The sequence below is a fragment of the Schistocerca cancellata genome, chromosome 7 (assembly GCF_023864275.1).
Source record: "Schistocerca cancellata isolate TAMUIC-IGC-003103 chromosome 7, iqSchCanc2.1, whole genome shotgun sequence".
NCBI lineage: Eukaryota > Metazoa > Arthropoda > Insecta > Orthoptera > Acrididae > Schistocerca > Schistocerca cancellata.
This window is the reverse complement of record NC_064632.1, coordinates 153,009,916-153,027,528: the sequence shown is the minus strand read 5'-3', so window position 1 is coordinate 153,027,528 and position 17,613 is coordinate 153,009,916. Positions and strand designations below refer to the sequence as shown.

The 17,613-nt window shown below is 40.4% G+C and overlaps 1 protein-coding gene across 1 annotated transcript in view; it reads right to left on the bottom strand.

Moving 5' to 3' along the window:
- The window catches only part of LOC126092677 (centrosomal protein of 128 kDa-like), a 146,856-nt gene extending 130,407 nt beyond the window's left edge, over positions 1-16,449 (bottom strand). Inside the window, exons 1-2 of the mRNA XM_049908398.1 lie at positions 15,807-16,449; positions 7,017-7,691 (exon numbers count right to left, since the gene is read on the bottom strand). Coding sequence (XP_049764355.1) covers positions 7,017-7,691; positions 15,807-16,449 — 1,318 coding nt within the window. The remainder of the gene's footprint in view (positions 1-7,016; positions 7,692-15,806) is intronic.
- Positions 16,450-17,613: the final 1,164 nt, after the last annotated feature.

Here is a 17,613-nt window from a genome sequence, read left to right as displayed (position 1 = left end):
GCAAGCCATGTGGCGTTGCTGGATAGACGGCCGACTCACCTTACTTCTCTCTCAGAGTTTGAATCTAGCGTCACACGCAATGTAGTATTAATGTATTCATCACACACGCGAACTGATGCCATGGACGAGTACTTCTCTTTATCCTTTGTCTCATACACAGATTGAGACTCACACAGTACTCACCACGTGGAAGTACTCGTCTCTAATTTCAAGTCCTGCACACGCCATTTCTTAAATATTTCAACTCATGGTACACACGCTATTTCTTAAATATTTCAACTTATTGTACACACGCTAGTAATTCAGCTTAGCTTAAGCACATGGAAGTATTTCAACTTATTGCTACACGTGGTTTCTTTGTGACCGTTGGTCACTTCCGAAGATTACTACAATCCCATTAATATTACCTGCCTGACATTTAATTCTCCCCACAAAAGTTCCTGAAATAGAGAAATTATTATTTCAAACTACTCTTAAATATTCCACATGCATACCATGCCTCCACTCTTTCGTCATTACGGAGCACATCTAAAACAGGTGTTAACAGCACAGGATCCAGCGGCAGAGTGCCGAAACATGGCCGTATTCAGGTTCTCTCGCACCTCTGTCGAAGTGGGAGAAGCACCTTGCTACCTTATTGGTCAGCCACATTTCAGGCGCTCAAAGCTCTGGTAAATTTCATCTCTTTGGTTCCACCAAAGGTGGCCAAAGGATCGACTCAAAGATGATCATATATTCACCTTCACTATCTGTGGTTAGCAGACGACCATACATTCATTCATTTCAAAAGATCTCACCAAACTGGATGTAGGGATTTATTTTGTGGGAGTGCACATATGATAAATTAAATAAATAAATTGTCATTCTTTCCTACACTGGTATCCGGCTTCGCTGTATTAATTGAAATTGAGTTATTTTACAAAAAAAAGTGTTGTTCTGACGAAAATACTGAAGTATGTTGTACCTATATTCAATGTCGGGCGGTACTGTACCCTTTCACCACCGGCTACCCATGCAGAAAAAAATGGCACGGTACTATCCTTGCAATGCGAGGGTAGTTCCGAACATTTTTTTTTTTTTAGAAAACTGTATTAGAACAAACATAACAAGTCATCAAAGTAACCAGGAGGAGACCTTAGCCCCTGGTGACCTCAAATTGACGACCAAATGTTGTTACTTTAGCAAATTTTTGACACAGTTGTTGCATTATTGTACTCTCCACAATCCGGAGTAACGTACACATACATAGTTACAACAATCCAAATGACAAATAAAACATCACATCATACAAATAAAATAAATAATGGTGAGATAAAAATTGGCTTAGTTACTGGGATCTTCGTTATTTTTATGAGTAATCCAAACTTCACTAATTCTATGACAAATAAAAAAAAATACTAATTGTACTCATGAAATTTTAAATAGCTCACCGTCCAAACACAGAGCAAGTAATCTGACATTCATAAATTGCGGGGTAAAAAACTTTACACAGCAAAGTCTAAATACAAAACAAAATCAACAGAAGAAAAAATTTCGTACACTAGTTACATGTAGAATGTCAGGCTCCATACCATTACTCTAAAATATACATCAAACCTACAGAGAAATAAAACTGAGAAGAAAAACAATGAAATATACCACAAGTTACATACTGGTTACGTAATATAGTCAACCTAAGACATCATGTCATACCACGTTAACTTTCATCACTTAAGCAATTGCCACAACTACTCGACAGTGAGTTTAACCTTATCCTTATCCACCAGTACAAATACCTGCTGCTGAGCCAGTCAGTCCATCAACTTTGATCAATACACGCAGTAAATAGTTTAGCAATAAGTGCTTGAATCCACCAGTAGCTCTCGTACTCTTACTCTACTGCTCATTTCTCTGTTGTTACACATTTAGACGACAAGAACTTGCATTTCGACTAGCCTTCTTTACACTTTAATGTGAAATATCACCACTGTGATATTGCAAATAAGTGGCTGCAGTCAACACACCAACAAGATCATTACTGTCCACGACATCAAAATGCATCAGTTAATCCCGATATTTGTTGTGCAATGCAAATTCTTGTCCCCTGTGACAACCTTACTGACCTATGCAACAAGAGCCGCTACGTTAATATTACGCCATTTCTAATGAAAATGCTACGTGAACTTGATAACCCAGAACAAACAAAAAACAAACACTAACTATTCTAAACACAAATGTTAATGAAATACAATTACACTTGCTGTCCCTTCAGGAATGAAACATATAAAAAAAATTTACACAATTACAAGTACAAATACATTATTCCCTATCTTGCGAGTCACACGGAATCATTTCATTCTGTGATTTTCTTGGGGTCGAAAAAGTTGCTGACAGGTTCCCTAGAAACACTGTCTCGGTGTCAAAGCTCTCCCATGGTTACCCGGACGAAAGTCTTTAAGTCATTCAAATCGGCATTTTGTACACGCACTGAACAGTAAACTGTATCTCACATTAAACACAAATGTCATAGTCACTCTCAGCGTACCATCCACACGAATCTGGTCGTCCAAAAATGGCCCTACAACTACTATTACCCACGGTTCTGTCCTTTCAGTTCATGATGTAATTAAAAGTCGTAAGTTCCAACAAACAGCACTTATTCCCGCACCAATTAAGGAAATGTCTCCCACTACAAACGCAAATGTCAATGTCCCACTCTAGTTTCTTGCGTTCATACAATAATTAGCCACCAAACAACAACTGTCCTCTTTAAGAATACCAAGCGTCCCACATGCAATTCACAAAGCACACTGAACAAGTCACTGCCAAAAGTTTATGGATCCCACCGTTCTGTGATCAAGACAAAACAAAACGATCGTCCTGTCTGCTAAAGACAAAATCTTTTCCACCACTCACAACGTGGAAACACCAGTCCTTCACTTTCCACCTTATGGAGACATACGAGCAGTCGTCTTGTTTCACGGCTCCACAGTCCAGCACTAGTTAATAGTTGCTGGTAAAAAATGCCCGCCGGGCTCTGCCGCGCGTCGTCCATTCTGCCGTGGCGCCGCCGCGCGCGCCCCGTTGAGCAGAAGAAACCACCCGCTGTTGCCTCTGCGGGATACTTTCCCCAGTCGTAAGGGTGGCGGAACTTATGAATGGCCAGTGGTACGTGCGTGTCGCCCCAGGCCGTTGACCTGCTGTAGCGGGCGCGTGGAGCGTACCCTGACCGGCAATGGAGTGGGGAGTGCCGCGGTTCTGTTGCCGCCGTCTGCTTGGCTTATGTGGTACGGGCGTGTTCGGTGTAGCCCTCAGCGCTACGACACCCAATCAGTCAGACTCTTCCGCGCATCTCGCAACATTACAGACAAAAAGGATATATTTAAATAATCATTGATTACATGTATGATCTATTAGATGCAGTGGTAATAAAAAGAATCTTTGTTCTAAAAAAAATGAAGTTATACACCCTAGTTTTCTACACATACAACATCAACATTTATCCCTTTTCTATATACAGCCCACACTTGTGCTATTGATTGTACCTGTCGTCCCTCATACAAAACATGAAAGTGTAAAAAAAACAAAAGGAATAATAAACAATCTATACAGCTCATAATTACAATTTCAAATAGTAGACTACTTTAACGTCCTATCACAGTGCAAATATTAGAAACTGTTTATTCTAATACTACAATATACAACGCACCTTTGTGCTTGTGACAGACTGAAATTAATACCCCTTGAAAGTGTTCCAACAAAAAAATAAGAAATCATCTACACAGCTCACCATTACCTATCACATGTTATTAAGTGGTAAACTACTTTAACATCCTAACACAATAAACATTTCAGAAACTGATGACTCTAAATCTACCACATACAATGCACCTTTGTGCTTGTGACACACTGAAATTAGTATCTCTTTATCTATTTTACACTTTATTATATATAACAACATTTCTAGGACACGTATGTACCATCCACATGTTAGATCCTGACCTGCCATCGAGGTTCATCCAAATCAAACAATACACAATAATGTTTCAGTTACAGATCGGTAGCATCCCCTTTACAGGAGTGTGCGCATTGATCACAGTACTCTACGACTCTCACTCACCAGACATCACATTTTCCTTCTCATTCAGTCCATTAATACACTAACAGAATAGGTCTAGAAGTCAGCTAACCTTAACACCACCACACTCACGACAACATACCATACCTTTGCTCCCTTATACTCATAACACCACCACTCTCACGACAACATACCATACCTTCGCTCCCTTATACTCAACCACATAACACATGAAGCTGTTTCGGAGATAGCTTTCCAGTCTCCAAATTCGTCCTTTCAATCTGGCACCTCTCTCCATCGGCTTACCTCTGCATTCCTCCTGCTAAATATCACTTAGAATTGCGACATTTGATCTAAGAACAAAAAATACACAAATTATTCATCCTTCAAAATAACTGTACACATTCTTGGTACCGTTTTAATTAGTTATACTGGTACCAGGCTTCAACAACAACAAAAAATATTATTTTCGCCAAATTGCAAATCTTATGGTAAGAATTAGATCTACACTTATATTACATCTTACGTCAGTATTCCACAACGTTCACCATCTGAATCTCATACTCCCTTCATGTCCCTTCACATTGTGCAGTTGTCCTCATCTCTTCATTCGTATTTCGGCTCTCCGTCCGTCCATTACTCCATCATTTCCTGGTCTTCCTTCGCCATTGGCATCAATCTCTATTGCAGCATACACAGGACCCTCTGTAACATACATCTAAGACATCTCCACATTATTAATTCTACTCACCTTTATTTACCACTGTTTCATCACGTCGAATCTCTTTTTATTAATCACACTGCTTCACGTCACTTCTTTCCTTAAATATCACCTTTATCCACTACTATTTATCACGTCGCCTCTCTATCTACCATCTTTATCCACTCATTAATCATCACGTCGTTTCTGCTTGATCCTTATTCATATGACAAAAAATACGTACATACACCACTCTGTCGACTCCTGTTCATGACTCATTCGACCAGTCTATTCCGTCATACTTCCTGACATCCCGCCTGAAAATTCTTATGTTCGATTTGACCCTGCACAACGTTACACACCACAAATAAATACACTGACTATCTACCATAAATTGCCTACTTTCAATCTATCCTTAACTTTTTCATAATTTGACGTTAGAAATGTGATGAAGCCCACGCGATTGTTTGCCCTTGATCGTCTCAATCAGTACAGCATTTTCATGGACAATCCGCCTCACTCTAAATGGTTAACTGTACACAGTAAATAATTCGCTAGTTAGGAATCTGAGCTTACATGAAAATTAAATGTGTGCAGAGAGTATACAACCTGGGAGAAATGGGCAGCCCAAGTGTTAGTAACTTTGGTGCTAGTGGCATCTTTCACTAACACCAGATTCCGAACACCCATACACAGCACTTCATTATAACTGTCATCACGACAATGACATACTATAGATCAGATGGCATCTAATTTAAAAACTTCGATCACAATGTTTACTTTACATTACGTATTAAGTACCTGCAATAGTCAAATCGCACTAATTATACTGGACTCCTTGGCATTATTACATAACATTTTATCAACTGGTTTCTTTGAAGAAACAGTTCTTTTACTTTACTGTTCCAAATAAAAATTTTCAAATTTTGCTCTGAGAGACCAGCCTAACAGATGCCATTACTGGTGTTTTATTCCCTGATCAGAAGTATGGTATTTGCACTCCTACATATTAGTAGAGTTTGTCTGCTACGTAGACAATTTTCAGTGCCAGCTGCATGTGTTTTAAGGCAAGATGCTAAGGGCTGATATGTTGGATTAGTTTCTCCTATTCTTCAATCCATTATGACAAGAATGAAATGCCTGGATTCCATGCTCTCCTGTCATTCTGATAGTTTCTGCCGTTGCTATCCTCGACACTATCTGACCTATGAGTCGTGTCTCCGTTCACGATATTGCTCTCATTACCCAGTTCCTGTAACAAGTGCTGAAATGACGCGGAATCGTCTAAGCCTCTGCCTGCTATCACTATATCTCTGCGCAATCTCACTGGCAACTTCGTTATACAGATTCTAATGAGCTCCCCAGGTTCGTATGTCACATCCAAATACCTATTTCGTCTCAGCATTTCCTGATAGCACGACACTGGATCTCTTATACCACCTTCGTTACAATTTGGCATCATCAATATGCTTTGCTTAACCAGATCCTGCTTACTTTTCGACCAGAATTCATTTAAATAACTACTGCAGTCTTTAATGTCTTCTTGCATTTTCGCTCCAGCCTCGTCCCTCAAATGGTTATACACAAACTTCGTTTTGAGGAGCGGTCCCCACGATGAAGGTAATGAATCTTGAAACTGAGACAGCCACAGGCATGGATGTTGGTAATTATCAGGATCCGGAAAACAAGTGTACGTTTGTACCGACACGAAGTGCCTCCTACATTCTTCTTCCGCACTTATGTTTTCCGACCTTGGACCATACCCAGTCGGGTTTGCCACCTGTTTTATCCGACACAACCGTTCTTCTAAATCTCTGAGTTCGTCTTCCTCTTTCTGTCTATTTTCGTTTTTTGAATTTATCTCACTCTCCCTCTGCAGTCTACCTGGTGGTGTTTCTCCTTCACTTCTGCACGCTAATTGCAACTGTGCAAGTTCTTCCCTATGTTTCCTATTTGTTTCTAATTGTGCCTCTCTAAACTGTAATAGTGATTGTATCTCCTCCTGGTCGGCATAAACCTCTCGCTGCGTACTGTCAGAGCCTGTTTCCCCTCTCATACTGATCTTTTCTACATCTGCGCTAATCGTATTCATTCTGACCACTACCTCCGCAACTTCATCCCTGTGTTTATTTAGCGCCACTTCCTGCCGGGTGACTTGAGCTTCCACGCTGTCTAATGCCCCTTGTTTATCTACAAGTAAGTCCTCCACTATCTCTTTGATCCGCTCATCCGGCAACACGTCCCTACGTTCTGTAATACCGCTCTCTATTGCACTTATTCGTACCTCCAAATTATTGGCTTTTTCTTTCACGGCATCACATTCTTGCTTCACTGCATTCAGATTCTTCTCCCCCTCATCTAACCGATTATTAACTGCGGACAGACGCTCATCGATAATTGTGTGTAGCTTCCTCATTGCCTCTTTATTTCCCTTATCCATTGCCTCCAATCTTTCCTTAGTTGCTTCAAATCTTTCCTTATTCTCACTATCTCTCTCCTTATTGTCTCTATTCATCGCTTCCCATCTTTCCTTATTTTCTCTATCCCTCTCTTTATTCTCCCTATCTCTCTCCTTATTGTCTCTATTCATCTGCTGTAACAACTGCAGTAGCACACTGTCATTTGCTACTTTCAGTGCGCTCATCTCGTTCGCCTGTGAAACCGTAGCTTCGCTAAGGGTAGCTGCACTTTCACTGCATACCTGACCTAGTCCCGGCTCGCCCGCGTCGTCGGGAAAAGCCCGCGTTTGTGGACAAAGCCCGCCGCATAAAGGATCACCTTGCAGCGGTCCAGTGAACAATTCAACCCCTTCTGAGTGCTTGCCGTCCCCGCTCATTAACCCATGGTCAACAGCTACTTCCTGCTGCACTGCTACGTCCACCCCAGAATCGCTATTCTCCATGCTGGCTACACTTTTCGACTGCGACCTAGTTACTACGGACATTACGCAAAAAAAATTATAACGATCTTCCAGCCTTGGACGATATAGCAATTAATTACATAAAAAAATAAAAGATCCTCACCAATCCAGAAAGAAATTGCAAACAGAAAAAAAAACTTTACTTCTTAGCGCTATCACGATATATTCCATCAAAAAATAATAAAAAATCTTAACAGGAAATTCTAACAGCAAAATATCCTGGCAGGGTCGAAATTATGAGAGGCACCCACATGCCTTGCTCATACTGTGGCATCAAGCAGTCAGGCCTGCAAGATGAGTGGTCTGCCAAGCGAGTGGATTCATTCTTAATTTAACGAGTAACATGAACTCTAGTACTCTCACTTAAGTTACAAGTTATCCTCCTATATGATTACTACGCAACGGAAACGCATATCTGACTATCAGTGATTTACAGAACTCTGACTGTACACTACGCACTGGCAGTACCACATTTTCTTTTTTGTCTTTTATTTGACGGCTTTTATTAACACGTGGCCATCCCACTGAATATGAATGGCGCACACATTATAAATTCGGGACATTATGACAACATACAATTTGAAGGAATAGTCTACCAATCTCTTTCTTTTCACTAACTGATTTATTCTGATAAATTCCCTAACCTAAACACACAAATTCTATAACCTACAACAATAACATATGAGAAATTCCGCCCAATGGGCATGGCTTTACATTAGTGAATCTCTATATTATGGTCTCGTAATTTATTTAACGCTACAGTGCACTTTCTGGATAGGTTGGTGGATCTTTTATTATACCTCACACTTCGACTCTCACAATCATCATCACGAAACTTTCCTCCAGACCGAGCGGTACAGAAGGAACAAGCATAACCCACTAATCTTTTGAAACTACTTCGCTACACACCCATGGAAACCACACATACTCAAATTACATGACATACACTACACAACAATATGAAATACTACACAGAGAATGGTTACAACATTATCACTTTCAGCTTTCCCACTTCAATTAATATTGATCCCAGTTTCACACGACACTGCCCCACTTTGTAATTCTACTTTCCTACTGTGAACTCTGGAGATAAATGCACGTCTTCCTGTGCAATGCAAGCCATGTGGCGTTGCTGGATAGACGGCCGACTCACCTTACTTCTCTCTCAGAGTTTGAATCTAGCGTCACACGCAATGTAGTATTAATGTATTCATCACACACGCGAACTGATGCCATGGACGAGTACTTCTCTTTATCCTTTGTCTCATACACAGATTGAGACTCACACAGTACTCACCACGTGGAAGTACTCGTCTCTAATTTCAAGTCCTGCACACGCCATTTCTTAAATATTTCAACTCATGGTACACACGCTATTTCTTAAATATTTCAACTTATTGTACACACGCTAGTAATTCAGCTTAGCTTAAGCACACGGAAGTATTTCAACTTATTGCTACACGTGGTTTCTTTGTGACCGTTGGTCACTTCCGAAGATTACTACAATCCCATTAATATTACCTGCCTGACATTTAATTCTCCCCACAAAAGTTCCTGAAATAGAGAAATTATTATTTCAAACTACTCTTAAATATTCCACATGCATACCATGCCTCCACTCTTTCGTCATTACGGAGCACATCTAAAACAGGTGTTAACAGCACAGGATCCAGCGGCAGAGTGCCGAAACATGGCCGTATTCAGGTTCTCTCGCACCTCTGTCGAAGTGGGAGAAGCACCTTGCTACCTTATTGGTCAGCCACATTTCAGGCGCTCAAAGCTCTGGTAAATTTCATCTCTTTGGTTCCACCAAAGGTGGCCAAAGGATCGACTCAAAGATGATCATATATTCACCTTCACTATCTGTGGTTAGCAGACGACCATACATTCATTCATTTCAAAAGATCTCACCAAACTGGATGTAGGGATTTATTTTGTGGGAGTGCACATATGATAAATTAAATAAATAAATTGTCATTCTTTCCTACACTGGTATCCGGCTTCGCTGTATTAATTGAAATTGAGTTATTTTACAAAAAAAAGTGTTGTTCTGACGAAAATACTGAAGTATGTTGTACCTATATTCAATGTCGGGCGGTACTGTACCCTTTCACCACCGGCTACCCATGCAGAAAAAAATGGCACGGTACTATCCTTGCAATGCGAGGGTAGTTCCGAACATTTTTTTTTTTTAGAAAACTGTATTAGAACAAACATAACAAGTCATCAAAGTAACCAGGAGGAGACCTTAGCCCCTGGTGACCTCAAATTGACGACCAAATGTTGTTACTTTAGCAAATTTTTGACACAGTTGTTGCATTATTGTACTCTCCACAATCCGGAGTAACGTACACATACATAGTTACAACAATCCAAATGACAAATAAAACATCACATCATACAAATAAAATAAATAATGGTGAGATAAAAATTGGCTTAGTTACTGGGATCTTCGTTATTTTTATGAGTAATCCAAACTTCACTAATTCTATGACAAATAAAAAAAAATACTAATTGTACTCATGAAATTTTAAATAGCTCACCGTCCAAACACAGAGCAAGTAATCTGACATTCATAAATTGCGGGGTAAAAAACTTTACACAGCAAAGTCTAAATACAAAACAAAATCAACAGAAGAAAAAATTTCGTACACTAGTTACATGTAGAATGTCAGGCTCCATACCATTACTCTAAAATATACATCAAACCTACAGAGAAATAAAACTGAGAAGAAAAACAATGAAATATACCACAAGTTACATACTGGTTACGTAATATAGTCAACCTAAGACATCATGTCATACCACGTTAACTTTCATCACTTAAGCAATTGCCACAACTACTCGACAGTGAGTTTAACCTTATCCTTATCCACCAGTACAAATACCTGCTGCTGAGCCAGTCAGTCCATCAACTTTGATCAATACACGCAGTAAATAGTTTAGCAATAAGTGCTTGAATCCACCAGTAGCTCTCGTACTCTTACTCTACTGCTCATTTCTCTGTTGTTACACATTTAGACGACAAGAACTTGCATTTCGACTAGCCTTCTTTACACTTTAATGTGAAATATCACCACTGTGATATTGCAAATAAGTGGCTGCAGTCAACACACCAACAAGATCATTACTGTCCACGACATCAAAATGCATCAGTTAATCCCGATATTTGTTGTGCAATGCAAATTCTTGTCCCCTGTGACAACCTTACTGACCTATGCAACAAGAGCCGCTACGTTAATATTACGCCATTTCTAATGAAAATGCTACGTGAACTTGATAACCCAGAACAAACAAAAAACAAACACTAACTATTCTAAACACAAATGTTAATGAAATACAATTACACTTGCTGTCCCTTCAGGAATGAAACATATAAAAAAAATTTACACAATTACAAGTACAAATACATTATTCCCTATCTTGCGAGTCACACGGAATCATTTCATTCTGTGATTTTCTTGGGGTCGAAAAAGTTGCTGACAGGTTCCCTAGAAACACTGTCTCGGTGTCAAAGCTCTCCCATGGTTACCCGGACGAAAGTCTTTAAGTCATTCAAATCGGCATTTTGTACACGCACTGAACAGTAAACTGTATCTCACATTAAACACAAATGTCATAGTCACTCTCAGCGTACCATCCACACGAATCTGGTCGTCCAAAAATGGCCCTACAACTACTATTACCCACGGTTCTGTCCTTTCAGTTCATGATGTAATTAAAAGTCGTAAGTTCCAACAAACAGCACTTATTCCCGCACCAATTAAGGAAATGTCTCCCACTACAAACGCAAATGTCAATGTCCCACTCTAGTTTCTTGCGTTCATACAATAATTAGCCACCAAACAACAACTGTCCTCTTTAAGAATACCAAGCGTCCCACATGCAATTCACAAAGCACACTGAACAAGTCACTGCCAAAAGTTTATGGATCCCACCGTTCTGTGATCAAGACAAAACAAAACGATCGTCCTGTCTGCTAAAGACAAAATCTTTTCCACCACTCACAACGTGGAAACACCAGTCCTTCACTTTCCACCTTATGGAGACATACGAGCAGTCGTCTTGTTTCACGGCTCCACAGTCCAGCACTAGTTAATAGTTGCTGGTAAAAAATGCCCGCCGGGCTCTGCCGCGCGTCGTCCATTCTGCCGTGGCGCCGCCGCGCGCGCCCCGTTGAGCAGAAGAAACCACCCGCTGTTGCCTCTGCGGGATACTTTCCCCAGTCGTAAGGGTGGCGGAACTTATGAATGGCCAGTGGTACGTGCGTGTCGCCCCAGGCCGTTGACCTGCTGTAGCGGGCGCGTGGAGCGTACCCTGACCGGCAATGGAGTGGGGAGTGCCGCGGTTCTGTTGCCGCCGTCTGCTTGGCTTATGTGGTACGGGCGTGTTCGGTGTAGCCCTCAGCGCTACGACACCCAATCAGTCAGACTCTTCCGCGCATCTCGCAACATTACAGACAAAAAGGATATATTTAAATAATCATTGATTACATGTATGATCTATTAGATGCAGTGGTAATAAAAAGAATCTTTGTTCTAAAAAAAATGAAGTTATACACCCTAGTTTTCTACACATACAACATCAACATTTATCCCTTTTCTATATACAGCCCACACTTGTGCTATTGATTGTACCTGTCGTCCCTCATACAAAACATGAAAGTGTAAAAAAAACAAAAGGAATAATAAACAATCTATACAGCTCATAATTACAATTTCAAATAGTAGACTACTTTAACGTCCTATCACAGTGCAAATATTAGAAACTGTTTATTCTAATACTACAATATACAACGCACCTTTGTGCTTGTGACAGACTGAAATTAATACCCCTTGAAAGTGTTCCAACAAAAAAATAAGAAATCATCTACACAGCTCACCATTACCTATCACATGTTATTAAGTGGTAAACTACTTTAACATCCTAACACAATAAACATTTCAGAAACTGATGACTCTAAATCTACCACATACAATGCACCTTTGTGCTTGTGACACACTGAAATTAGTATCTCTTTATCTATTTTACACTTTATTATATATAACAACATTTCTAGGACACGTATGTACCATCCACATGTTAGATCCTGACCTGCCATCGAGGTTCATCCAAATCAAACAATACACAATAATGTTTCAGTTACAGATCGGTAGCATCCCCTTTACAGGAGTGTGCGCATTGATCACAGTACTCTACGACTCTCACTCACCAGACATCACATTTTCCTTCTCATTCAGTCCATTAATACACTAACAGAATAGGTCTAGAAGTCAGCTAACCTTAACACCACCACACTCACGACAACATACCATACCTTTGCTCCCTTATACTCATAACACCACCACTCTCACGACAACATACCATACCTTCGCTCCCTTATACTCAACCACATAACACATGAAGCTGTTTCGGAGATAGCTTTCCAGTCTCCAAATTCGTCCTTTCAATCTGGCACCTCTCTCCATCGGCTTACCTCTGCATTCCTCCTGCTAAATATCACTTAGAATTGCGACATTTGATCTAAGAACAAAAAATACACAAATTATTCATCCTTCAAAATAACTGTACACATTCTTGGTACCGTTTTAATTAGTTATACTGGTACCAGGCTTCAACAACAACAAAAAATATTATTTTCGCCAAATTGCAAGTCTTATGGTAAGAATTAGATCTACACTTATATTACATCTTACGTCAGTATTCCACAACGTTCACCATCTGAATCTCATACTCCCTTCATGTCCCTTCACATTGTGCAGTTGTCCTCATCTCTTCATTCGTATTTCGGCTCTCCGTCCGTCCATTACTCCATCATTTCCTGGTCTTCCTTCGCCATTGGCATCAATCTCTATTGCAGCATACACAGGACCCTCTGTAACATACATCTAAGACATCTCCACATTATTAATTCTACTCACCTTTATTTACCACTGTTTCATCACGTCGAATCTCTTTTTATTAATCACACTGCTTCACGTCACTTCTTTCCTTAAATATCACCTTTATCCACTACTATTTATCACGTCGCCTCTCTATCTACCATCTTTATCCACTCATTAATCATCACGTCGTTTCTGCTTGATCCTTATTCATATGACAAAAAATACGTACATACACCACTCTGTCGACTCCTGTTCATGACTCATTCGACCAGTCTATTCCGTCATACTTCCTGACATCCCGCCTGAAAATTCTTATGTTCGATTTGACCCTGCACAACGTTACACACCACAAATAAATACACTGACTATCTACCATAAATTGCCTACTTTCAATCTATCCTTAACTTTTTCATAATTTGACGTTAGAAATGTGATGAAGCCCACGCGATTGTTTGCCCTTGATCGTCTCAATCAGTACAGCATTTTCATGGACAATCCGCCTCACTCTAAATGGTTAACTGTACACAGTAAATAATTCGCTAGTTAGGAATCTGAGCTTACATGAAAATTAAATGTGTGCAGAGAGTATACAACCTGGGAGAAATGGGCAGCCCAAGTGTTAGTAACTTTGGTGCTAGTGGCATCTTTCACTAACACCAGATTCCGAACACCCATACACAGCACTTCATTATAACTGTCATCACGACAATGACATACTATAGATCAGATGGCATCTAATTTAAAAACTTCGATCACAATGTTTACTTTACATTACGTATTAAGTACCTGCAATAGTCAAATCGCACTAATTATACTGGACTCCTTGGCATTATTACATAACATTTTATCAACTGGTTTCTTTGAAGAAACAGTTCTTTTACTTTACTGTTCCAAATAAAAATTTTCAAATTTTGCTCTGAGAGACCAGCCTAACAGATGCCATTACTGGTGTTTTATTCCCTGATCAGAAGTATGGTATTTGCACTCCTACATATTAGTAGAGTTTGTCTGCTACGTAGACAATTTTCAGTGCCAGCTGCATGTGTTTTAAGGCAAGATGCTAAGGGCTGATATGTTGGATTAGTTTCTCCTATTCTTCAATCCATTATGACAAGAATGAAATGCCTGGATTCCATGCTCTCCTGTCATTCTGATAGTTTCTGCCGTTGCTATCCTCGACACTATCTGACCTATGAGTCGTGTCTCCGTTCACGATATTGCTCTCATTACCCAGTTCCTGTAACAAGTGCTGAAATGACGCGGAATCGTCTAAGCCTCTGCCTGCTATCACTATATCTCTGCGCAATCTCACTGGCAACTTCGTTATACAGATTCTAATGAGCTCCCCAGGTTCGTATGTCACATCCAAATACCTATTTCGTCTCAGCATTTCCTGATAGCACGACACTGGATCTCTTATACCACCTTCGTTACAATTTGGCATCATCAATATGCTTTGCTTAACCAGATCCTGCTTACTTTTCGACCAGAATTCATTTAAATAACTACTGCAGTCTTTAATGTCTTCTTGCATTTTCGCTCCAGCCTCGTCCCTCAAATGGTTATACACAAACTTCGTTTTGAGGAGCGGTCCCCACGATGAAGGTAATGAATCTTGAAACTGAGACAGCCACAGGCATGGATGTTGGTAATTATCAGGATCCGGAAAACAAGTGTACGTTTGTACCGACACGAAGTGCCTCCTACATTCTTCTTCCGCACTTATGTTTTCCGACCTTGGACCATACCCAGTCGGGTTTGCCACCTGTTTTATCCGACACAACCGTTCTTCTAAATCTCTGAGTTCGTCTTCCTCTTTCTGTCTATTTTCGTTTTTTGAATTTATCTCACTCTCCCTCTGCAGTCTACCTGGTGGTGTTTCTCCTTCACTTCTGCACGCTAATTGCAACTGTGCAAGTTCTTCCCTATGTTTCCTATTTGTTTCTAATTGTGCCTCTCTAAACTGTAATAGTGATTGTATCTCCTCCTGGTCGGCATAAACCTCTCGCTGCGTACTGTCAGAGCCTGTTTCCCCTCTCATACTGATCTTTTCTACATCTGCGCTAATCGTATTCATTCTGACCACTACCTCCGCAACTTCATCCCTGTGTTTATTTAGCGCCACTTCCTGCCGGGTGACTTGAGCTTCCACGCTGTCTAATGCCCCTTGTTTATCTACAAGTAAGTCCTCCACTATCTCTTTGATCCGCTCATCCGGCAACACGTCCCTACGTTCTGTAATACCGCTCTCTATTGCACTTATTCGTACCTCCAAATTATTGGCTTTTTCTTTCACGGCATCACATTCTTGCTTCACTGCATTCAGATTCTTCTCCCCCTCATCTAACCGATTATTAACTGCGGACAGACGCTCATCGATAATTGTGTGTAGCTTCCTCATTGCCTCTTTATTTCCCTTATCCATTGCCTCCAATCTTTCCTTAGTTGCTTCAAATCTTTCCTTATTCTCACTATCTCTCTCCTTATTGTCTCTATTCATCGCTTCCCATCTTTCCTTATTTTCTCTATCCCTCTCTTTATTCTCCCTATCTCTCTCCTTATTGTCTCTATTCATCTGCTGTAACAACTGCAGTAGCACACTGTCATTTGCTACTTTCAGTGCGCTCATCTCGTTCGCCTGTGAAACCGTAGCTTCGCTAAGGGTAGCTGCACTTTCACTGCATACCTGACCTAGTCCCGGCTCGCCCGCGTCGTCGGGAAAAGCCCGCGTTTGTGGACAAAGCCCGCCGCATAAAGGATCACCTTGCAGCGGTCCAGTGAACAATTCAACCCCTTCTGAGTGCTTGCCGTCCCCGCTCATTAACCCATGGTCAACAGCTACTTCCTGCTGCACTGCTACGTCCACCCCAGAATCGCTATTCTCCATGCTGGCTACACTTTTCGACTGCGACCTAGTTACTACGGACATTACGCAAAAAAAATTATAACGATCTTCCAGCCTTGGACGATATAGCAATTAATTACATAAAAAAATAAAAGATCCTCACCAATCCAGAAAGAAATTGCAAACAGAAAAAAAAACTTTACTTCTTAGCGCTATCACGATATATTCCATCAAAAAATAATAAAAAATCTTAACAGGAAATTCTAACAGCAAAATATCCTGGCAGGGTCGAAATTATGAGAGGCACCCACATGCCTTGCTCATACTGTGGCATCAAGCAGTCAGGCCTGCAAGATGAGTGGTCTGCCAAGCGAGTGGATTCATTCTTAATTTAACGAGTAACATGAACTCTAGTACTCTCACTTAAGTTACAAGTTATCCTCCTATATGATTACTACGCAACGGAAACGCATATCTGACTATCAGTGATTTACAGAACTCTGACTGTACACTACGCACTGGCAGTACCACATTTTCTTTTTTGTCTTTTATTTGACGGCTTTTATTAACACGTGGCCATCCCACTGAATATGAATGGCGCACACATTATAAATTCGGGACATTATGACAACATACAATTTGAAGGAATAGTCTACCAATCTCTTTCTTTTCACTAACTGATTTATTCTGATAAATTCCCTAACCTAAACACACAAATTCTATAACCTACAACAATAACATATGAGAAATTCCGCCCAATGGGCATGGCTTTACATTAGTGAATCTCTATATTATGGTCTCGTAATTTATTTAACGCTACAGTGCACTTTCTGGATAGGTTGGTGGATCTTTTATTATACCTCACACTTCGACTCTCACAATCATCATCACGAAACTTTCCTCCAGACCGAGCGGTACAGAAGGAACAAGCATAACCCACTAATCTTTTGAAACTACTTCGCTACACACCCATGGAAACCACACATACTCAAATTACATGACATACACTACACAACAATATGAAATACTACACAGAGAATGGTTACAACATTATCACTTTCAGCTTTCCCACTTCAATTAATATTGATCCCAGTTTCACACGACACTGCCCCACTTTGTAATTCTACTTTCCTACTGTGAACTCTGGAGATAAATGCACGTCTTCCTGTGCAATGCAAGCCATGTGGCGTTGCTGGATAGACGGCC